Source organism: Gigantopelta aegis, chromosome 6 (genome assembly GCF_016097555.1).
Source record: "Gigantopelta aegis isolate Gae_Host chromosome 6, Gae_host_genome, whole genome shotgun sequence".
NCBI lineage: Eukaryota > Metazoa > Mollusca > Gastropoda > Neomphalida > Peltospiridae > Gigantopelta > Gigantopelta aegis.
In genome coordinates, this window is record NC_054704.1 from 21,732,567 (window position 1) to 21,752,034 (window position 19,468).

At 37.4% G+C, this 19,468-nt stretch overlaps 1 protein-coding gene across 2 annotated transcripts in view; it reads right to left on the reverse strand.

Moving 5' to 3' along the window:
* Positions 1 to 19,468, reverse strand: part of LOC121375252 (regulator of G-protein signaling 17-like) — a 172,438-nt gene that overhangs the window by 24,065 nt on the left and 128,905 nt on the right. The window contains exon 1 of one of the 2 annotated variants that reach the window (XM_041502587.1): positions 2,754 to 2,914. The exons of the other annotated variant lie outside the window; for it this stretch is intronic. Within the exon in view, the coding sequence (XP_041358521.1) occupies positions 2,754 to 2,794 (41 nt within the window). The 5' untranslated portion in view covers positions 2,795 to 2,914. Of the gene's footprint in view, positions 1 to 2,753; positions 2,915 to 19,468 lie in introns of those variants that run through there. 2 annotated transcript variants of the gene reach the window in all.

The following is a 19,468-nucleotide window of genomic DNA, read 5'->3' on the forward strand; positions in this document are numbered from 1 at the left end:
CATTTTTGTCTTTGAGTGTGTGTGTGTGTGGGGGGGGGGGGAGACTTATGTTATCTCGAAGTGACATTGCAGTCGCAGTTAAGTCTCCAAAATTCATACAAGATAGTTCAAAGGGATATTTCAATAAAGCTGTAACGTAATCATAAATAAACTTCATCCAACGGAGCAACAGAATACAGTTCAGCCAGACCGAGGTGAAAACGTTTTCTAGACTGGTTTTCTGCGCTCCATATCGTGAACCAGTCAAATAATTTGCGAACGTTAGCGTCGCTCGCTGTAACTGAACTCGGAGTTCGACACTCTTCTGTCAATCACTACTCCAATACCCCTCACCCCCCCCCCCCCCAACCCCTGTACTCTGAATACTCCAATACCCCCTCACCCCAACCCCGGTACTCTGAATTTAAAACTGCAAGGAGTGTCTGAATACAAGACATATCCTGTGCTCACGGAGTTTGAGGTTATATTTTCGTGATTAGCTTTATGGGGTATATCAGGGTTTCTGCCAGAGGGTAAAATGGGTAAAATGAGAAGTTTCATCATTCTTTACAGACTCAGTAGCGGATCCGGGGGGTAGGGTGGTGGGGGTGGGGGTGGGGGGTGGTGGTGGTGTTTGAAAACCGAGCATGTGTTCAGCTGTAAGAGGCGCGCTGTGTAAAAGGAGAGATCAGTCATCACATTTACCCCCGCCCCTTCAGAAATTCTGCATCCACGCCTGCTTTATCACTGAGCAAAATTAATTTTAATATGTACATAATCCTCACGGACGTATAAAATGTATTTTCATAAAACACAAATTAAATTAATATAACCCTGACAAATAAATTTTTTTATCTACACAAATTATGTAATCAGTGCAATCTGATTGAAAATTAATATCATCACATCATATTTGTGAAATATAATATTCCACGCTCTAAATGAAATGAATATTTAACTACAAAATAACACATTTAAAATGATGTCTATGAACAAAATTATATTTATTATGCAAAACCATGCTTGTGCAGGTGCAGTGTGTAAACTTGTTTATGATTATACAAGTATTAATCAATGCCGGTACTTAGTTTAGTATCCTGTGTTTTGCATCCTGTGTTTTGCATCCTGTTCCTAATGTGGAATGTTTATATGCAATACAGGTTATGTTTATCTTTATCGTTATGATAACTACGAGCTCTTTGAATTGTTTTATTATTATTTTTTAAAATATATATAAGCCTATGTCTATTTTATTTTTAACAAACTGTTTTCTATCATAGTTTTTTCTTTCTTTCTTCTTGATGTATTAATAGACCACAATACGTGGTACAACTCATTTATACTGTTCATGTATTTATGAATAAGCTGATTTGATTTGATTTGACTTCGATGATATCTTCTAGTACAAAAAAAACCCCAGTAATTTGTTTACCAGTTACCATTTTACTTTTCTTTTTCTTTTTTAATGGAATACACTACAAAAGGGGTAAACAAGCGTTGTGGTATAAAGCAATGATCATGACGTCATTAATTACGCCATATAGGCCTTGTAACCATAAATAAAATGTGTTGTGTGCGTCGTTAAATAAAATATTTCTTTCGGACTATAAGTTATAAACGTTGCGGTGAGATATTGGTAACGGACAAGTGACAGATCTGCTGATAATCAGAATATTCGATATTCGCTAATACAAAATTATATTTACAAGGTTTCTGCCAGAGGGTAAAAGGGGTATGGCGCCATACCCAAATATTTCTGCAGATTTTTGTTTTTATGTTAACTTTTACATAATAAATTCACACAACCCATTTTCTTTCTGGATAACCCCCCCCCCCTATATCCTCTGTTGACTATGGTTGCATTCAATTGACAATTCCATAGCGTCATACCCAAAAACTTCTCTTTCTGACAGAAACACTGATTTTGGATAACTATACTGAAACTACTCAAACGGACGAGCAACAAAATACACATCAGTGGTCTACAGAATACGAAGCGAATGATAAATTCACATTATCAAAAAAAAGCCAGAATGAAAAAAAAAGAAGCAACAAAGACAAAACGTTTACAATAATTTAAAGGCAATTACTTATTGTCCGAACCAAATTGTTAACAACTACAAAAAATTACTCTCCTACCTTTATTTGCCGTTAGATTTCCTCCAAAGTTTGTCCAGAAACAAATCGCAAAAAACCCACTACAAATATACAGATTCCACACACGAGACTGCAACGATGTCGCTGATATTGTCTTTGCTGAGATTGCATAGGGAAAAATACATGCAGTTTTCTGCCGTCTGCCATGTTGCTTGTTTATGGAATACTCTTCAAGAGGGGTGAAAGCCTCCAAAGTATGTGACACAATGACTTATGAAATCGATGATCTCTAGTGGTATCATTAAAATAATAATAATAATAATAATAAAAAATAATATGACGTCATCACGTTTGCTTTTATATCATAACATGTTATGACGTTGTTACATTAAGTCCTATCCTTTCACCCCTCTTGAAGAATATTCCATAAAAAGTCAAAATGGCAGCTGATACAAAATTACATGCTTTTTTCCCTATGCACTCTCAGCGAAGTCGATATAGGTGACATGGTTATCATCTGGTATGTGGAATCTGTGTCATTGTAATGGGGTTTTTTTCAAGATTTGTGTCTGGACAAACTTTGGAAGAAATCTAACGGCAATTAAAGGTAGGAGAGTAATCTTTTCGTAGTTGTTAACAATTTGGTTCGGACAATAATAACAAACAAACGTAATTACCAAATAGCAAAACATTTTGAAGTACACGAGTCAACAGTCATTATGCAGCAGGTATTCCTCCAGGCGTTTTCTCTCAGTAATCTTCTACTAGAAGTTCTAGACGGTTACAAACCAATAACTTTTCCCACATTACACGTAACGTCGTCGTGATTTAGCTAAAGTGCAACATGACGTCATGCACTTAAAAAGGGGCACATTCGAGTCATTAACGTTCTGGACAGACGGACCAGTTCTATTCAACCTAATTCCGTTCAATTTATTGCCCAATACCAAACAAGCTGGTGTCAGCAAACGGAGATAAAAAAATAAATAATATAACATCAATAATAACAACAAAAACAACAATTAATAATAATAACAATATGAATGTACATGCCAGACTGAGACTACTCTAAAGACTAATCCAGTTCAACCAGCAAACATTTCGCTAACGTTCACTAACTAATTGATTGGTTCCCGACGTGTCCATTTGGTTTAACGTGAAACGCATAAACCAGTCTGCCTGACGTTTTCCTGCTCGGTATGGCTGAACTCAGTCCAGAACTGTGCATAGCCACTGGTTACCCCAAGGGATGTAGTAGGCTAATACAAATAAAATGAATTGAACTAAATATCCTACATAAAATACTCTTTTGTCTCTTATTTATTTCATAGAGGTATATCATGTTCCTTGACATGCTGGTCTAGTAATGCAACTCACCGTTTTGTTACATAATACAATTATGTGGGGGTGGGTGGAGTGGGGATGGGGGTGTAGGTTAAGTGGTTGGAGATTTGACTCGTGAAATTGGACCTTTCCTAATACTGATTGCTCAAGACAAGCCTTTTGTGGCAGTGATAAATTGGTTTGTTTGTTTGTCTGTTTTGTTTAACGACACCACTAGCGCACATTGATTTATTAATCACCGGCTATTGTATATTAAACATTTGGTAATTTTGACATACAGTCATAGGAAGGAAACCCACTGCATTTTGTTTCATTAGTGGCAAGGGATCTTTTATATGCACCATCACACGGATAGCACATACTTTGATTTACCAGTCGTGGTGCACTGGTTGGAACGAGAAATAGCCGAATGTATCGACCAACGGGGATCGATCCTAGTCCCTAGTAAATCGCAAGTTTGTAATACTGAGTCGCACTTGCTATATCGTAGAGGCCTGAATGTGTGTCCTAATGTATATGTCCATATAAATAGGATTTCTAAAAATATCTTATCTTTTAAGGAATGAATCCTCAAATAATAAATCCCACAAAAGTTATCTTCTAATATAAAATAGGTATTAAGACGGCTGCATCTTAAAAATAGAACAGGCTAATGGTAGCCATACAAGAATGAATCCAAAGGTTAGTCTAAATCTATAAACGCTGATATATTTGGCACATTCACATTAGGGACATATTGCGGAACTGAAGTTATTTGGGGAGGGGGTGGGGGGGGGTGGGGGGGGGAGGTAGGTGGGCGAGTAGGATGAGATCTCTGATTGATTACTATATATGTATTGCGTAGTTAATGAAAGAAATAAACAAAAATAATTTAGGATGTGATTCTCATATAGAGTTTACGCTGCACGTGAAAAATTAATAGTAATCTGTAGCCAAATTTAAGTACCATTTAGCTAAATAGAATAATTTTTAAAATACCTATACACATACAAATAACAGACGGTTTCTAGTGAGCTTTTTGGCGAATTGGTAATGACGTATAAACACTATGAAACACTGCCATATAAAATAAAAGATGAACAGTCTTTAAAAAGCTGAATACGATATATCTTACTTAAATAGTGGCTATTTTCCCAACTCCGTATTCATAAACGTCCTTAAGTCAATGTATGATATTTATCAACATACTGAAAGTACGTAGGTAAGTATAATACTTTACCTTAAATACGTTTATGAATACAGAGACAGCATTCCAGATGAAATGCAGTCTATGCTGTGAAAACTATTTCATTAAAAAATCCTGAAATCAGATTTTAAAGCAGAATTCGAAGAATCACATCCCTTCAAGAATGTAAATAATGACAAACTAATCACTGCTATTTTATGAGTGGTGGTTTATGCAAATCACTGTTTCCTAGCCCTCTAGCATCTGATCATTTCTAGAACAAGCCTTAGTGTCTTCTTATAATTATCGACTATGGGAGATCAATAATATTAGTGGAATCCCCGAGAAAAAAACGAAGGGAAGATAGTGTCCCCTAATTTCCCACCATTAACGTGAATGTACGTAAATAATCTGCATCCGACCGTGTAATGAGATTGATCGGCGGCAACGCTACGAAACCACCGTGAAGAGCTCCGTCTTTGCTACGAAACTAACGAGAAGAGCTCCGTTTTTACACGACTCAAAATAACCGATCATGGGAGATCGCCGAACGCAATTATGTTCACCAGCATCCAGTCTCCTCAGTGACCGGCACAGAGATCTGAAAGAGGAAACTGAGGCGTGGGATTCCAAGAAGACGGAATGGATCCCAGGAATCGATATCATCAAAATTTGTCGAATGAATTCACGTCTGATACAAGCTTAATCCCGAGATAGAAAAAAACAAATCTTTGGCTTTTAATCCGGCCTGGAGATATTAATAAGGAACCTAATGTAAAACAGTTCAATATGGTAGAGTCTTGGTGAAGATGACAAAACGTACGTTTGGAACCAAGCATCATGTTTTGTAGTTTTTTTCTTTACTAAAAACTTAAAAAAAAAAAAAAAAAAAAAAAAAAAAAACAACAATTATATTCCATTATGAAATGAGTCATAAAGTACATAATATATAAAATGTACTGCAAAGACAAGTAAAAAGAAAACAAATATAACAAGCATTCTGAGAGCACTGCTAAAACAATTTAGGTCCCCTACCGGGCCCAAAAAATGTTTCGTATCTCCTAAATTCAAGGGCCACAACTCAGTAACAAAAATGGATAATCTTGATCCGAAACCGTACACGATAAAGCTATATACAAAATTTCATATCAATAACTTCAGGCATTGCAAAAATAAGTTCAGAAAACAAATCATCATATCTCCTAAGTTCAAGAGCCATAACTATGTGACAAATGGATACATTGCCATACAAGTCAAACTAGATCTGTAACAGAACATGATAAAGCTATACACCAAATTTCAGCTAAATATATTGAGGCATTACAAAACACAAAACAAAGTTCGGAAAACAAATTATTCGTATCCCCTACGTTCACGAATCACTCTGTCAAAAATGGTTAAATCACCAAGAAAGTCAAACTTCATCATCTGTAACAGTACAGGATAAAGTTATTTGTATACATAGAATTTCAGCTCAATATCACAAGGCATTGTGAACAAAAACATCCGGAAACCTATATGTGGACAGATGGACAAACAGACAGAAGGCCGGAAATGAAAGCTAAGGCTATAATCCACTGCTGTGTAATAAAACAGCGCACAGTATGTTTTCACGAACCTCCCAACCCTTTACCTAGGCGCAGTGTCTGTGTGATTTGTGTAATGACCGACCCGTACTATACGTTCATTTCATTTCAACTTGTTTTCGTCCATACATCCAATTAAAGGGAAATTCCTCAGTTTGCTGCATTGTAAGATGTTTCCGACTAATAACACATTTCTACGATTAAACTTACACATTAAGTATATTTTCTTGTTTAGTATGTCATTGTCAGTATATTCAATGTGTTTCTGGTCGTCTTAACATTTGTAAGAAGCCCAAACTGGATTTTGTCTTCAAATACTTTCGTACGTACGAAACAAATATATTTTAGGAAATAAAATTTAATAAAATTTACAATCGTTAAAAGTATCTGTTAGTCGATAACATCTTAAAAATTGTATCAAACTCAGGAATGTCCCTTTAAGGTTCGTATACGCTGCCCTTGGCACTCCTCGGCTATCTGGGCTCTCTGCCCATGTTAGTAGATTGGTTTGTTTGTCTCTTTCGTTTTTTTTTAAATCAATATATATTAACATTAAAACGAAGGGGATTGACAACACAGGGCAGAAAGAACACGCATTCTCAGAGTACTGTTAAAACAATGCATGACCCTAGAGAGCACAACAAATTTTCGTAGCACATAAATTTAAAGGCAATAACTCTGTAAACAAATTAATAAATCTCCATGAAGGATAAACTTCATCTGTAACAGTACAAGATAAAGCTATAGACAAAATGTCAGCTTAATATCTTGAAGCATTGCAATAGGAAAGTCCCGAAAACAAAGTTCAAGAGCCATAACTCTGTAAAAAAAAAAATGGGTACATCGCCATGAAGGATAAACTTCATCTGTAACAGTACACGATAAAGCTATACACAAAAAAAAGGAAAAAGGAAAAAAGAAAAAAAAGGGCCATAAATCTGTGTGAAAAATGGGTAAATTGCCATGAAAGTCAAACTTGATCTGTAACAGTACATGATAATGCTATACACAAAATGATAGGGTATTGTGGGAAAAAAATAAAACCCGGACAGACAGAAGGACAGATACACAGGACGGACAAAAAACCTATAGCCCCTCCGATTGGACCTGTAGGGGACTAATAAAAATGATAAAAGTTTGGGAGAGAGAGAGAGAGAGAGAGAGAGAGAGAGAGAGAGAGAGAGAGAGAGAGAGAGAGAGAGAAGAGAAGAGAGATAGGAATAAGTTGATATAGTGGTCTTACACCTACGCACCTACCTAAGTTGCTAAAACCTATACGATATTTATGAGAATGTTCTAGAATGGTAAAAAGGGTGAACCCAGTACCCAACAGCCTTAAGTCCAACGACTTAACCTCTAGACCACCAAGGACTGTTATTAAGCGCCACTCGTTGGATAGGCCAGGATTTCATATACTATACATAGTATGAGTTGTGTTATGGAATAACAGGCAGACAAGGTTGGGGGGTGGGGAACAGAGGTCTGACAGAGGGGCAAAGCGCCCATACCCTTTCCCCAAGTTACGCCAGTGACGTTACTGTAATCCAAAAACAAAACAACATTGACTTTAGCCCACGTTTTAACCAAAGAACGTCTGACATAATGATAATGAATGAATGAATGAATGAATGTTTAACGACACCCCAGCACGATCTTCCCATGAGTCTCTGTCATGATGGTCGGAATCCACATTCTTCGGGTCGCCTCTCGGGTTTTAGGAAAATAATGAACCCGCCTGAAACCCGGCATTACCACGGTATGCGTTGCGAAACTCTACATTACCGCGGTACGTGTTGCTGAATCAATAGGCCGAAAGATACGTTAATAACCTGTCTAACGTTTCCCCGCCTGTCATCTTCGCATTCCGCGGCCTTTATTCCACACTAATACAAGATTTTACTCTATAAATGGAGTATTAGTTTGGGACAGTAGACTTGCTATATGTATATTCTAAAACATTAAAACAAAAGATAAACATAAATATTCTTCACTGGCTTTGTTGTTACCTCCCTAGCACCACTCTCACATAGACATGACGTTAAAGAAACAAAAACAAACATAATAATAATAATAAAACACAATTAACACCCCGCCCCCCGAAACAAACCAACAACCGAAAAACACCCCTCCTCTGACAAAAAATCCTCACAACAAACAAAAAAGACATTGTGTTCCTCTGATATAACATGTTTTAAATTTATATTAAAACTAATTTTCATAGGTAGACTATATTATATTTAGTCGATGTGTACCTTTCACCTTCCTCACTCTTTAACAATCCCGCCAATGTACAGTTAATATTTGGTCAGTTTCTGTTGTAAGGCCAAACACTAACCCAAATAAAATCCCATACGTGACAATGTTAACGTATGTGGTTAAAACACTATATTCAATATATCAAGCAGACTATGACCCATACATATCAGTACTACAACCTCTCCAACGAAGTATTAACTCAATAAATCTTTCAAGACTCATTTTCGATATAACCGGATGTTTTTATAACACCCCTAGTTTCGCACAAAATTGTAGTGTTTTATATCCATAAAATTGTGACAATTACATGCGAAGTTTAAGTCATATGGTAAAAACTAGGAGGTTCTTAACTAGTTTTCCCAGTGTGTATAACACAGCGAGGAGAGATTGTAGATTTAACCCTTCTAAAATCCTTTGGCATCTTTTTTTTCCTTCTTTTAAAAAAAGAAAGACAAAGACGACGATAGTTGTGTTTGAATGGCGTTGATACCAGACACATTTGAACTAATGAAAAGCGAAATCATACAATATTTATGAAGCTGTTCCCAATTTTTTTTTTTTAAATGACATTATCGATTTAAATTACTGAAGCAAAATAACCCATTTAACTTAAGAAAAAAACGAAAAAAAACACTCGATCCCATCCTTAGCTAAGACAAAACTGAATCGATTGGAGCGTGATCTGGTCCAAGGCTTGCTAAGTGCATGGTACTCCATTTTACACACGTGCACTGGGCGGCGTCCATTAGATTCAACACACTTCTATAATGATGAAGACTTATCCAATAAAACTTTGCATCAATCGATCATCCCGTGTGCCGCGGCACCGATCCTTAGAGGAAATGTCATATCACGTTACATTACTGGCAACACACACACACACACACACACACACACACACACACACACACACACAAAGAGAGAGAGAGACAGGCACGCACGCACACACACAGCGACAAAGTATCTGTTCCGCCCACACACAGAACGTATCATTCCGTTGCATGTTTACACGCAGATTGAAAAAAAAAAAAAAACGCTGAATTATTAAACCCAACAAAAGGTTGAGTTCAGTGCTCATAGATGTTTTGATTATAACGGCGCAATGTGCACTCGAGAAAGATCTGTGTAATGAACGGCCTCAGGATCTAGCCTAAAATAATTAGGGGTGGGCAGTAAAATACGAATGAGGACACAACCATACTGGTGAAAGAAATAAAGGATCGCATCATTACTAACAGGAACAGTTTGTTAGTTTGTTTGTTTTGTTTAACGACACCACTAGGGCACATTGATTAATTAATCATCGGCTATTGGATGTCAAACATTTGGTAATTCTGACACATAGACATCAATGGAAACCCGCTATATTTTTCCAATGCAGCAAGGGATCTTTTATATGCACTTTCCCACAGACAGCACACACCACGGCCTTTGCCCAGTTGTAGTACACTGGTTGGAACGAGTGACTGGAAAGGAGTCGCTGCAACCAAAATCCTCATCCGTTGTGTCAGGAAGCTAATCGTGGTCTTGACATTCAATCTCACATTACTGACATTCAGTTTCACATTACTGACATTAAATCTCACATTACTGACATTCATTCTCATATTATTAACATTTAGTTTCACATTACTGGCATTCAATCTCACATTACTGACATTCAATCTCATATTACTGACATTCAGTTTCACATTATTGACATTCATTCACATATGACTGACATTCAATCTCACATTACTGACATTCAGTTTCACATTAATGACATTCAATCTCGTATTACAAACATTCAGTTTCACATTACTGACATTCGATATCACATTACTGACTTTCATTCACACATGACTGACATTCAATCTCACATTACTGACAGTTTCACATTACTGACATTCAATCTCGTATTACTAACATTCAGTTTCACATTACTGACATTCAATCTCAAATTACTGACATTCATTCACAAATGACTGACATTCAATCTCACATTACTGACAGTTTCACATTACTGACATTCGATCTCGTATTACTAACATTCAGTTTCACATTACTGACATTCAATCTCACATTACTGACATTCGATCTCACATTACTGACATTCAATCTCACATTACTGACATTCAGTTTCACATTACTGACATTCAATCCCACATTACTGACATTCAATCTCACATTACTGACATTCGATCCGCATTACATCTTTGTACTTTATACAGACATTACGACGCTAGTATTTCCTTGTTTCTTTCTGTCAGTGTGTGGAACAATTTATCGCTCTAGCCAGTGCACAACGACTGGTATATCAAAGGCTGTGGTATGTGTTATACTGTCTGTGGGATTGTGCATATAAAAGATCCCTTGCTACTAATGGAGAAAATGTAGCGCGTTCCCTCTCTATGACTGTATCAAAATAGCCATAATTATGTCTGACATCCAATAGCTGTTGATTAATAAATCAATGTGTTCTAGTGGTGTCGTTAAACAAAACAAACAAACTTAGGGCTACTTTTACCATTGGTGCTTTTTCACATGAGTACTGATCTTGTACTGTTTAGCCCAAATACACCATTTCAATCTATGCGACTCTGGACCAAAAATACCTTACCAAATGTTTGACATCCAATAGCCGATGATTAATAAATCAACGTGCTCTAGTGGTATCGTTAAACAAAACAAAACAAAACTTTAAAAATTATATTAGGACCCAAAGAACACAACTATCAGTACCAACGAGAAAACATTTAGCACATTTTGTTGAGCGTTCATCTGAGATGCTTGCGCCGCAGGATCAAACCACCTCGGTGGATCCATTCAAATGATTGTTTTTTTCTCGTTCTAGCCAGTACACCACAACTGGTTAAAGGCCGTGGTATGTGCTATTCTGTCTGTGGGAAAGTGCAAATAAAAGATCCCTTGCTCCCAATGGAAAAATGTAGAGGGTTTCCTCTGATGACTACGAATCAGAATTACCCACACAAAAAGTCGATGATTAATTAATCAATGTGCTCTAGTTATGTCGTTAAACAAAACAAACTTTAACTTTTTTAAAGGAACTCAACTATTAATGAGAAAGCATTTATGCATGCACAATTTTTGACGCCGAACAGGCAACAGCCGATATTTTGTTTCGTCCAAACCATTCATTCATCCACGTCCATTAAGAGGACGCAACTCGTGCTGAGAATGCAATTCGACGAACATGGACACAATTCGATATTTCTTTTCAAAGTTGGCGACGTGAATCGAATAGCTCCCGTCGAACCTAGGGGAAATTTGTACGCACGAAATAATTCGAAATAAACTCAGACGATCTAGGAGTACAAATAGCAGACTGTTAAACGCATGGATATCTGCAGTCCGTGGTGCTTTTAACTGACGTCAATTCACCGACATAACCGGAAGTAATATTCTGTAGAAAGAGATAATGTACTATCTAAGCGCATTAATAATAGGTTGGTTAAGGTTAATCCTTATTTATGACGGAATATAAAGCCACCTTTAGAATCTATTTTTACGATCAGACCACAAAATAATAAATGGGGGTGCGGGATCTAGCTCAGTTTGTAGAGCATTCGACTGAAGTACCGGGGCTGAAGGATGGATTCCCGTCCGTGTACCCATGATCTAAACGTCCATTGAAATTATCATTACCGGAAGCGATTTGTATCTAACAGGCACGGCGGAGCAGGGGGAGGGGGGAGACTTAGGGTCTAGAGCCTCTAGCTTTGCTTTGCGCCCTCGATCTCAGTCAGGCCCCTCCCCCAAAGTCTACTTGCTTCCGCCGTGCCTGTCTAAAGCGTATAACTTAAATGTTCACGCGAAGGCATCGAATAAAGTTTTAGTTTGAACAGACGGCCTAAACAGGGGCCTCCTTCCCAAAGCACTCCCAAGAAACATTGTCCTTGTAAGCATTTTCGCATTGTAATGCTAGAACGCAGAATTACGAGAGCTTAGTGAATTAGGGACCTGTTTTTAGAGGATATAATTCATCTTACAACTCGCTTCAAGAGAGAGAGAGAGAGAGAGAGAGAGAGAGAGAGAGAGAGAGAGAGAGAGAGAGAGAGAGAGAGAGAGAGAGAGAGAGAGAGAGATATATATTTTACGTATTGCCATATATATATATATACACACATACATACATACATACATACATACATATATCCAATTGTCCTAGTAAATCCCCATGAATGAATGAATTTAATGAATGAATTAATATTTAACGACACCCCAGCACGAACAATGCATCGTCTATTGGGTGTCAAACTTTGGTAGAACAAAATCCCCATGAAAGAAATATAACAAACCTTTGTATTTCCAATAAACTGTTCTCGGTTACCAGGCTAAAGGCTGTACGCTGTACTGATCCACACAGTTTAATCATAAGACTTGATATCAGTCGATTGTATACTACAGTAAAGTGAGATAAAAATCCGTTTCTGGTCGAGTCAGAAGCTGATCATTGACTTTTCTCGCCCACGACTAAAATGAGTTTGATCCCATAATCCCACTTCTCACACCCACACTGTCTATATCAGTAGATAATGCCTATTATGGTTATGATTGTAAAGTTAATATTTAGTAAGCAACCAAATGTGTACGAGATGACACTTTATTGAAGGGGGAGTAGAAAGGAGGAAGTTGCCCTGTATTTTAAAGGTAAAATTGTTTACCGTGACAAATTAAATCTTTGCTCTGTAAATTACAGTGTTTATTCTGAAATAATTCAGTTCCCCAGTCGTGGAGTGGGAGATATCGCCCACAGATTCCGGTATCAAACATCATGATTTCCTTCTATATATAAATATCTAACAGCATAGTATGTGATCACTTGTCAGTCGGAGAAAAGTAGATAAGGGCTTAGTTTGAATGTCGCAAGTATGATGTAAAATGTATTATGTGCAAAGATAATATAATTAAAAATACATTATATAATATATAATGTAAATTAGATCTTAATCACCAAAGGACTCACCTTCGATGTGACGAACAGCAGTTATTTTAGAACCTGATTAATTATGTATTACAAGCCTTATTAGTTTGAGACAGTAGAAATATCGCATTTGTTTACATCACATAAATCAACACAGGCTTATTTTTTATATTTAAAAATCGAAGCGGTCAGTGCAAAATTATCTTATTAAACAAATGCTTAGATTAATTATTTAAATAGTGAATTAAAATTATCTTATATCAAGAACTTCAGAAACACAAAGCTATACCGACATTATTGATGTCGTAAACATGAGAAAACCCCCCCCACCTGCATGTCATATAAATATGTGCATAAACACAAACGCGCATTCTCTCTATAGTTTCATAAGCATATTTCAAATATAAGATGGCGATGTGTTTGTGTTTGTGTGTGTGTGTGTGTGTGCGTGAGAGAGAGAGAGAGAGAGAGAGAGAGAGAGAGAGAGAGAGAGAGAGACAGAGAGAGACAGAGAGAGAGAGAGAGGGAGGGAGGAGAGAATGTGTATGTGTATGTATACACACATTTATATATATATATATATATATATATATATATATATATATATATATATATATATAGTCAAAAAACAACACAAACGCTCGCTCTCTCTCTCTCTCTCTCTCTCTCTCTCTCTCTCTCTCTCTCTCTCTCTCGCACGCATGCACGCATGCACACACACACACACACACACACACACACACGCATCTTATATTTGAAATATGCTTATCAATATAACTTTGTAACTATTTTTTGAATAATAAGCGACTAAGTGGACTTGTGTATACAAACCTCTTAAACAGCCAGGCCATGGTTTTCAATTTTCTTTTGTGCAGCGTAAACTCCAGCTTTGCTGCTGAGATGAGCACAGAATAGTACTCAGTCTTTACAGAGATGTGGTGGGAAATGTATTCCAAAACTTCACCGCAGTACAGGAGCACTCGAACACGCAACCATCAAGGCCACTTTTATATCAACACATATGACACTGAACAAAATGTCAGCAACTGTCTTCTCGCCAAAACAAAGGCGAAGAATTAAACGTTTTACGTTTTTGAAAAAAAAACCTCAAGAAGAAAAGAAGAGAACCTTCCAGGAATTCAATACGAAACACCGATCGCTATAGCAACTATATTCTCCTTTGTATTGCTGATTAACTTCCTGTTTCCAGGCTACCGCGTTTTGGGAAAATCTAATAAGTGGCCAATAACGGGCCGTGCGTTCCTCAATGAGTCCACTATCCTGGCCACGCTCGTTAGCACTGGCAAGAAAAACAAACCGGCAAGAAGCGTGAATAGCGCATCAGACGGATTCGCACCCTGGCTAATCATATAACAGTATCTCCGTGTGAATCAATCACAAGATATGCAGGTTCGACAGCAGGTTCATAAACGAGAGAGAGAGAGAAAGAAAACCTTCAACAGTGAGATCCCGATCAGAGCGTGGTGTGGAAAACACATGTAATGACAAGATGAGGATCACGTCCTGCTGTCATTTCCACCCAATACGGCACTACAATCCTGACATCCAACAGACGTCATCCGTTAAATTTAATCCACAGGTAATCAGATAATCCGCAAATAACAAGCGCGCCGAGCGGTGGCTTTTGCCGGTCGTGGAAATAATGAGTTTTGTTATTTTGATCGAAAGATGATGACCACGCATATCATGTAATGAGTCGTGTTGTGGAGAGGAGACACTGGCGACCACACACACATAACGCGATCACTCGAGTTAGCTTAATCCAGGTATAACGACCACAGATAACATGACGTAACTTGTTGTTTTGATTTCCGGAATAGCATCACATAATTATAACACAAAATAACTTTAGTTCTTTGGCTGGAGAGATGATCACATATAACATGAATTCACTTTTGTTATTTTAGTTGGGGTTTTTTATATTTAAAAGATGATCGCATATAACATGAAATCACTTTTGTTTTTGGTTTTTTTGGACTTAAAAGATAATCACATTTAACATGAAGTTTTCGCTGAAGAGATGATTTCAATATGAAATCACTTTATCTTTTCATAATCACATATAATATTAATCCAATCTTTTTTGTGGGCCTAAGAGATTAACATATATAACATGAAATCAGTTTTGCTACCTTTTTTTTATATATCAAATAACAATTTTGTTATTTGGAGTATATAATGTCCACTTTGAAATTGTATGCCAGATAGTCTGACAAAACAAAGCAGTGTTATTTTTCACTACTACAATTAGAGTATACGTTTTGTTGAGCAAGTATATCCACGTTCGATGAGAGAAGCACAAAATCAAGGTGTACATCCACAGAATAACACAATCACGAATGTTCTCCAATCATACTCTGTAAGATGAGCGGCAGGTAACATGTTAATTGTAGTTACCAGCAGAAGCACGAACACCCAACGTGTGAATATTGCACGCCTGTGTTTTTAATGTACAGAGGCAATGATTTCTTTTGTTCCACATGTGTCGTTCATGTCTGAGTTCATGTGTATCGGTAATATTAACCTTAGTTATCTTTAGATCCAAGTGTACATGGATCACTAACGTATACATCAACGTTTATCGTTGAAATCCAACAGAGTAATGAAGGTTAAAATTAACCCAGTATTACTAACAACAAGATACTCCTCCTGTTGCTACAATTTTATGTACACTGAAGAATGCGATATGCATGTGCAACACCGCAGAGAATCTCCTGTTATCTGGTTGTGGAGGTATAGCGGTATGGTTCAACTCCTACTGCTACATCCAGTGAATATCACGAAATCGTGCTTAACCTTTCGATTAAACCCAAGCGTATAACTGCCAGCCACGTTCACCTCAACAACTCATTTTGATCGAACCATAGACTGTATATAAGAACCACTAAACACAGCCTACAATTATGCATACGGCCCAGACCTCTTCAGTATGAATTTATGCAAACAATCCCGATTTGTCCATTCCACGATTAAACGGCATTTTTCATTTATGAAAATTGCTTGTTGCTGCGTGCCAAGATGCCATCATCATTTTAAAGAAGTATAATGCTGATGATGACGACCATTTAGGGTTCTGACACAATATCCCATTTGCCTTCATACGAAATGCTCTAAGAAGTCGGTTTCATACTGAAGCACATCAACATATAAATGCGCTATTGTTCAGATATTAAAGACCATATTTCCGTATTGTGACAGAAGTTATTACCACTGCCTATCAAAATCTCAGAGTCAGACAATTTTGTTCTCCCAGTAATTTCCTTATTGTGATTCACAGCAACCTGATCAACGGCTGTGCAAAACTGTATTCACTATGCCAAACATCCGTCATAGGTTCATCGAACAAAGTATACTCACTAATACAAATACACACACGTCTCCTAATCTGCCTTTTTTGTCTTAAAACACGTAAATCCGTTAAAGACACATGACTATTTAGGAATAGGTTCGTAGTCCCGATTGTCAAATCGTATGCGATTTCAAAGAGATGGATTTAAAATCAAAGAAAAGATTCCAGCATAACACTGTGTCGTAGTCTGTTGTACACATATACATACAAAAGACTCGAACACACACTGGATGTCACCAAGTCATCAGCGGCGAGAGATGCGGTCGGGAAAACACTTGCGTAAGCAATCAAATTATGGCCTCCCTGGCACAGAAACAGATGGATTCCTCGACATAACACCATTCCCAGTCTGTGTTAACACATTCCCGTTTCCCCACAATGGCCGACTAGCGCCTTGTCACACAGATTTCACCGTCCACTGCTCGAGGCTTGGCATTCACAGACTCCACTCTGTTACTGGCAGACCTAAACCAAGCCTGATGATGTTGGCGAAAATCTCGATCAATACCACACGAGCCGAACGGAACATTATCATTATCCCTCCCCTACGTCAGGAAAGAGAAGAGAGAGAGAGAGAAACAGAGAGAGAAAAAAAGGAGTCTTGCTCAGATGTCGTTTCGATTCTCAAACGACCTCTGTTGGAGGATTTAAATTAAACACATCTGACTTACATAAAACAGCTGAAACCTTGGCGACCATAAAGCTTAACTGCGACATCCAGCCATTCGATTGGCTGCCAGAGTGGAGACACAGTCGATTCGATGAATGTACAGGGGATGTCAAATGGATATCTTTCCGCCGTTTCATTCCGACGAATGATGGAAGCTTACACCCATTTGGTAGTCGTTTTAGTAGCTTTCTACCAGCAGGTTTAAGTATACAGCAGGGATGGGAAGGGGGTAATTTAAAAAGGAAAACCACTCGTTACGTTTAATGAAGCAGTCTTGATTTTACACTTGACATAAGTCACATCTGATTGTTTATTAGCAAAAAAGGGATACTTTAGTACGATTGGGTCGAACACTGTGATTAGTATTATAATGGTTTAGAAGAAGTAATTTTGTGAATGGTAGAGACAACATTGAATATATACCGATCGCTTGCAGTAATTCCTTAATTACGCATCATATTCAAGTATGGATGCGTTTGGAACTGTATTTAAATGAACAACTGACAAAGAGACTCGCTAAATAATCAACAGGCGAACGACTCACCAGTTACAAATCAATGTATGAACAGACTAATGGATAGATGGATGGATGGATGAATGAAATAAACGGACGGACGGACTGACGGATGGAAGGTACGCTAAATAATCACATGGGTATGGTCTATTTACAAGTGACCGTAACAAATATATGTGTGGGTGAATGAATAAATGAATAAATGAACGAACGAACGAACGAACGAACGAATGGACGGATGAATGAATGGACGGACCGACGGATTTATTAATGCATGAAGTGACGAACAGAGCTAAAATAAAAACAAATAAGTAAACTAAAAACCTACATTGATACAACCACCCATATAACCGTAAATAAAATGTGTTGAGTGCGTCGTTAAATAAATGATACAACCAAAATATTCCAACCAAGATCGATGGATATCGGTCAAGCAATTTAAAATAGAAATGGATGGCGTCTCGGCAAAATAATTAAACTAATGGCTAAGAAAAATACCCATTTAATAACAATACCTAGATAATGCCACGCAAATAATTAATACATCGCAGTGTATCGCATTATATATCCCCCAGCAGAGAGAAACATCACCGCTTCTGTTGTGTTGGAAACGTGCGGCGCTTTGATCGAACCCCGTCTGTGGACCCACTTTCTGATTTGTTTGGGTTTTTATCACGCCCCAACCAGTGCCCAACGACTGGTATATAAATTAAACGAAAAATTAAACAATATACTGAGTTTGCGTTTTAAAAAACATTGCACCGTCTTTACTGGAGATGTGAATATATAATTCTTGTTTTTGTACAACAAACGTGTTGTCTAAGGGATTCGATTTGGTGGTATCTTGAAAATTTTCTCAAGAATGCTTTTTTTAAAAAGGTAAAACGCTACATCAACTTCTTGCTTTAGAAGTAGTTTACTCTTTTTCACAACTACAATATACATACATTGTGTTCTTATTTTTAATTCTGTACTTTGTATTGCACCGAAATTATGTAATTTTATTTTCGTACAATAACATTGTCGTCCAAGGGATTTGATTTGCAGTCATGCATCCTTAGCATCTTGTGCATTTTCACACAGAAAAAAGAAAAAAGAAGAAGAAAGATACACTGTGTTCTCACTTTAAAGGGAAAAAAAAGATACCTGCACCTAGTTCTTGTTTTAACAGCGTACTCTGTGTCTTGCACCGAAATGCGCTTATGTTATTGTTATCTTCGTACAACGTCAATGCGTCAAATTGAAAGCAACATGATGTTAACAATGGAAGATTAGCGTGATAAAATTGAATTTGCAATTTCATGCCGAGTTGCAAGGCATACTCTGCGAGGACATCAACGGAATCAAGGGCTTAATGTCCTCGCCGCATTCTACCGCCGAGCTAATGTGTCGAGCTTACCGGACGCGATAATTCATAGCAATATGTTGTCATGACTCCTTGGTCATCTGCGTTAAGCTTTTGGCCAATGTCCTAGAATGGCGAAGAAACGGCACGAAACATTAGCGACAGTTATTTTTGGTCCAGAGTCGCATAGACTGAAATGGCAGAGTTTAACGTGTACT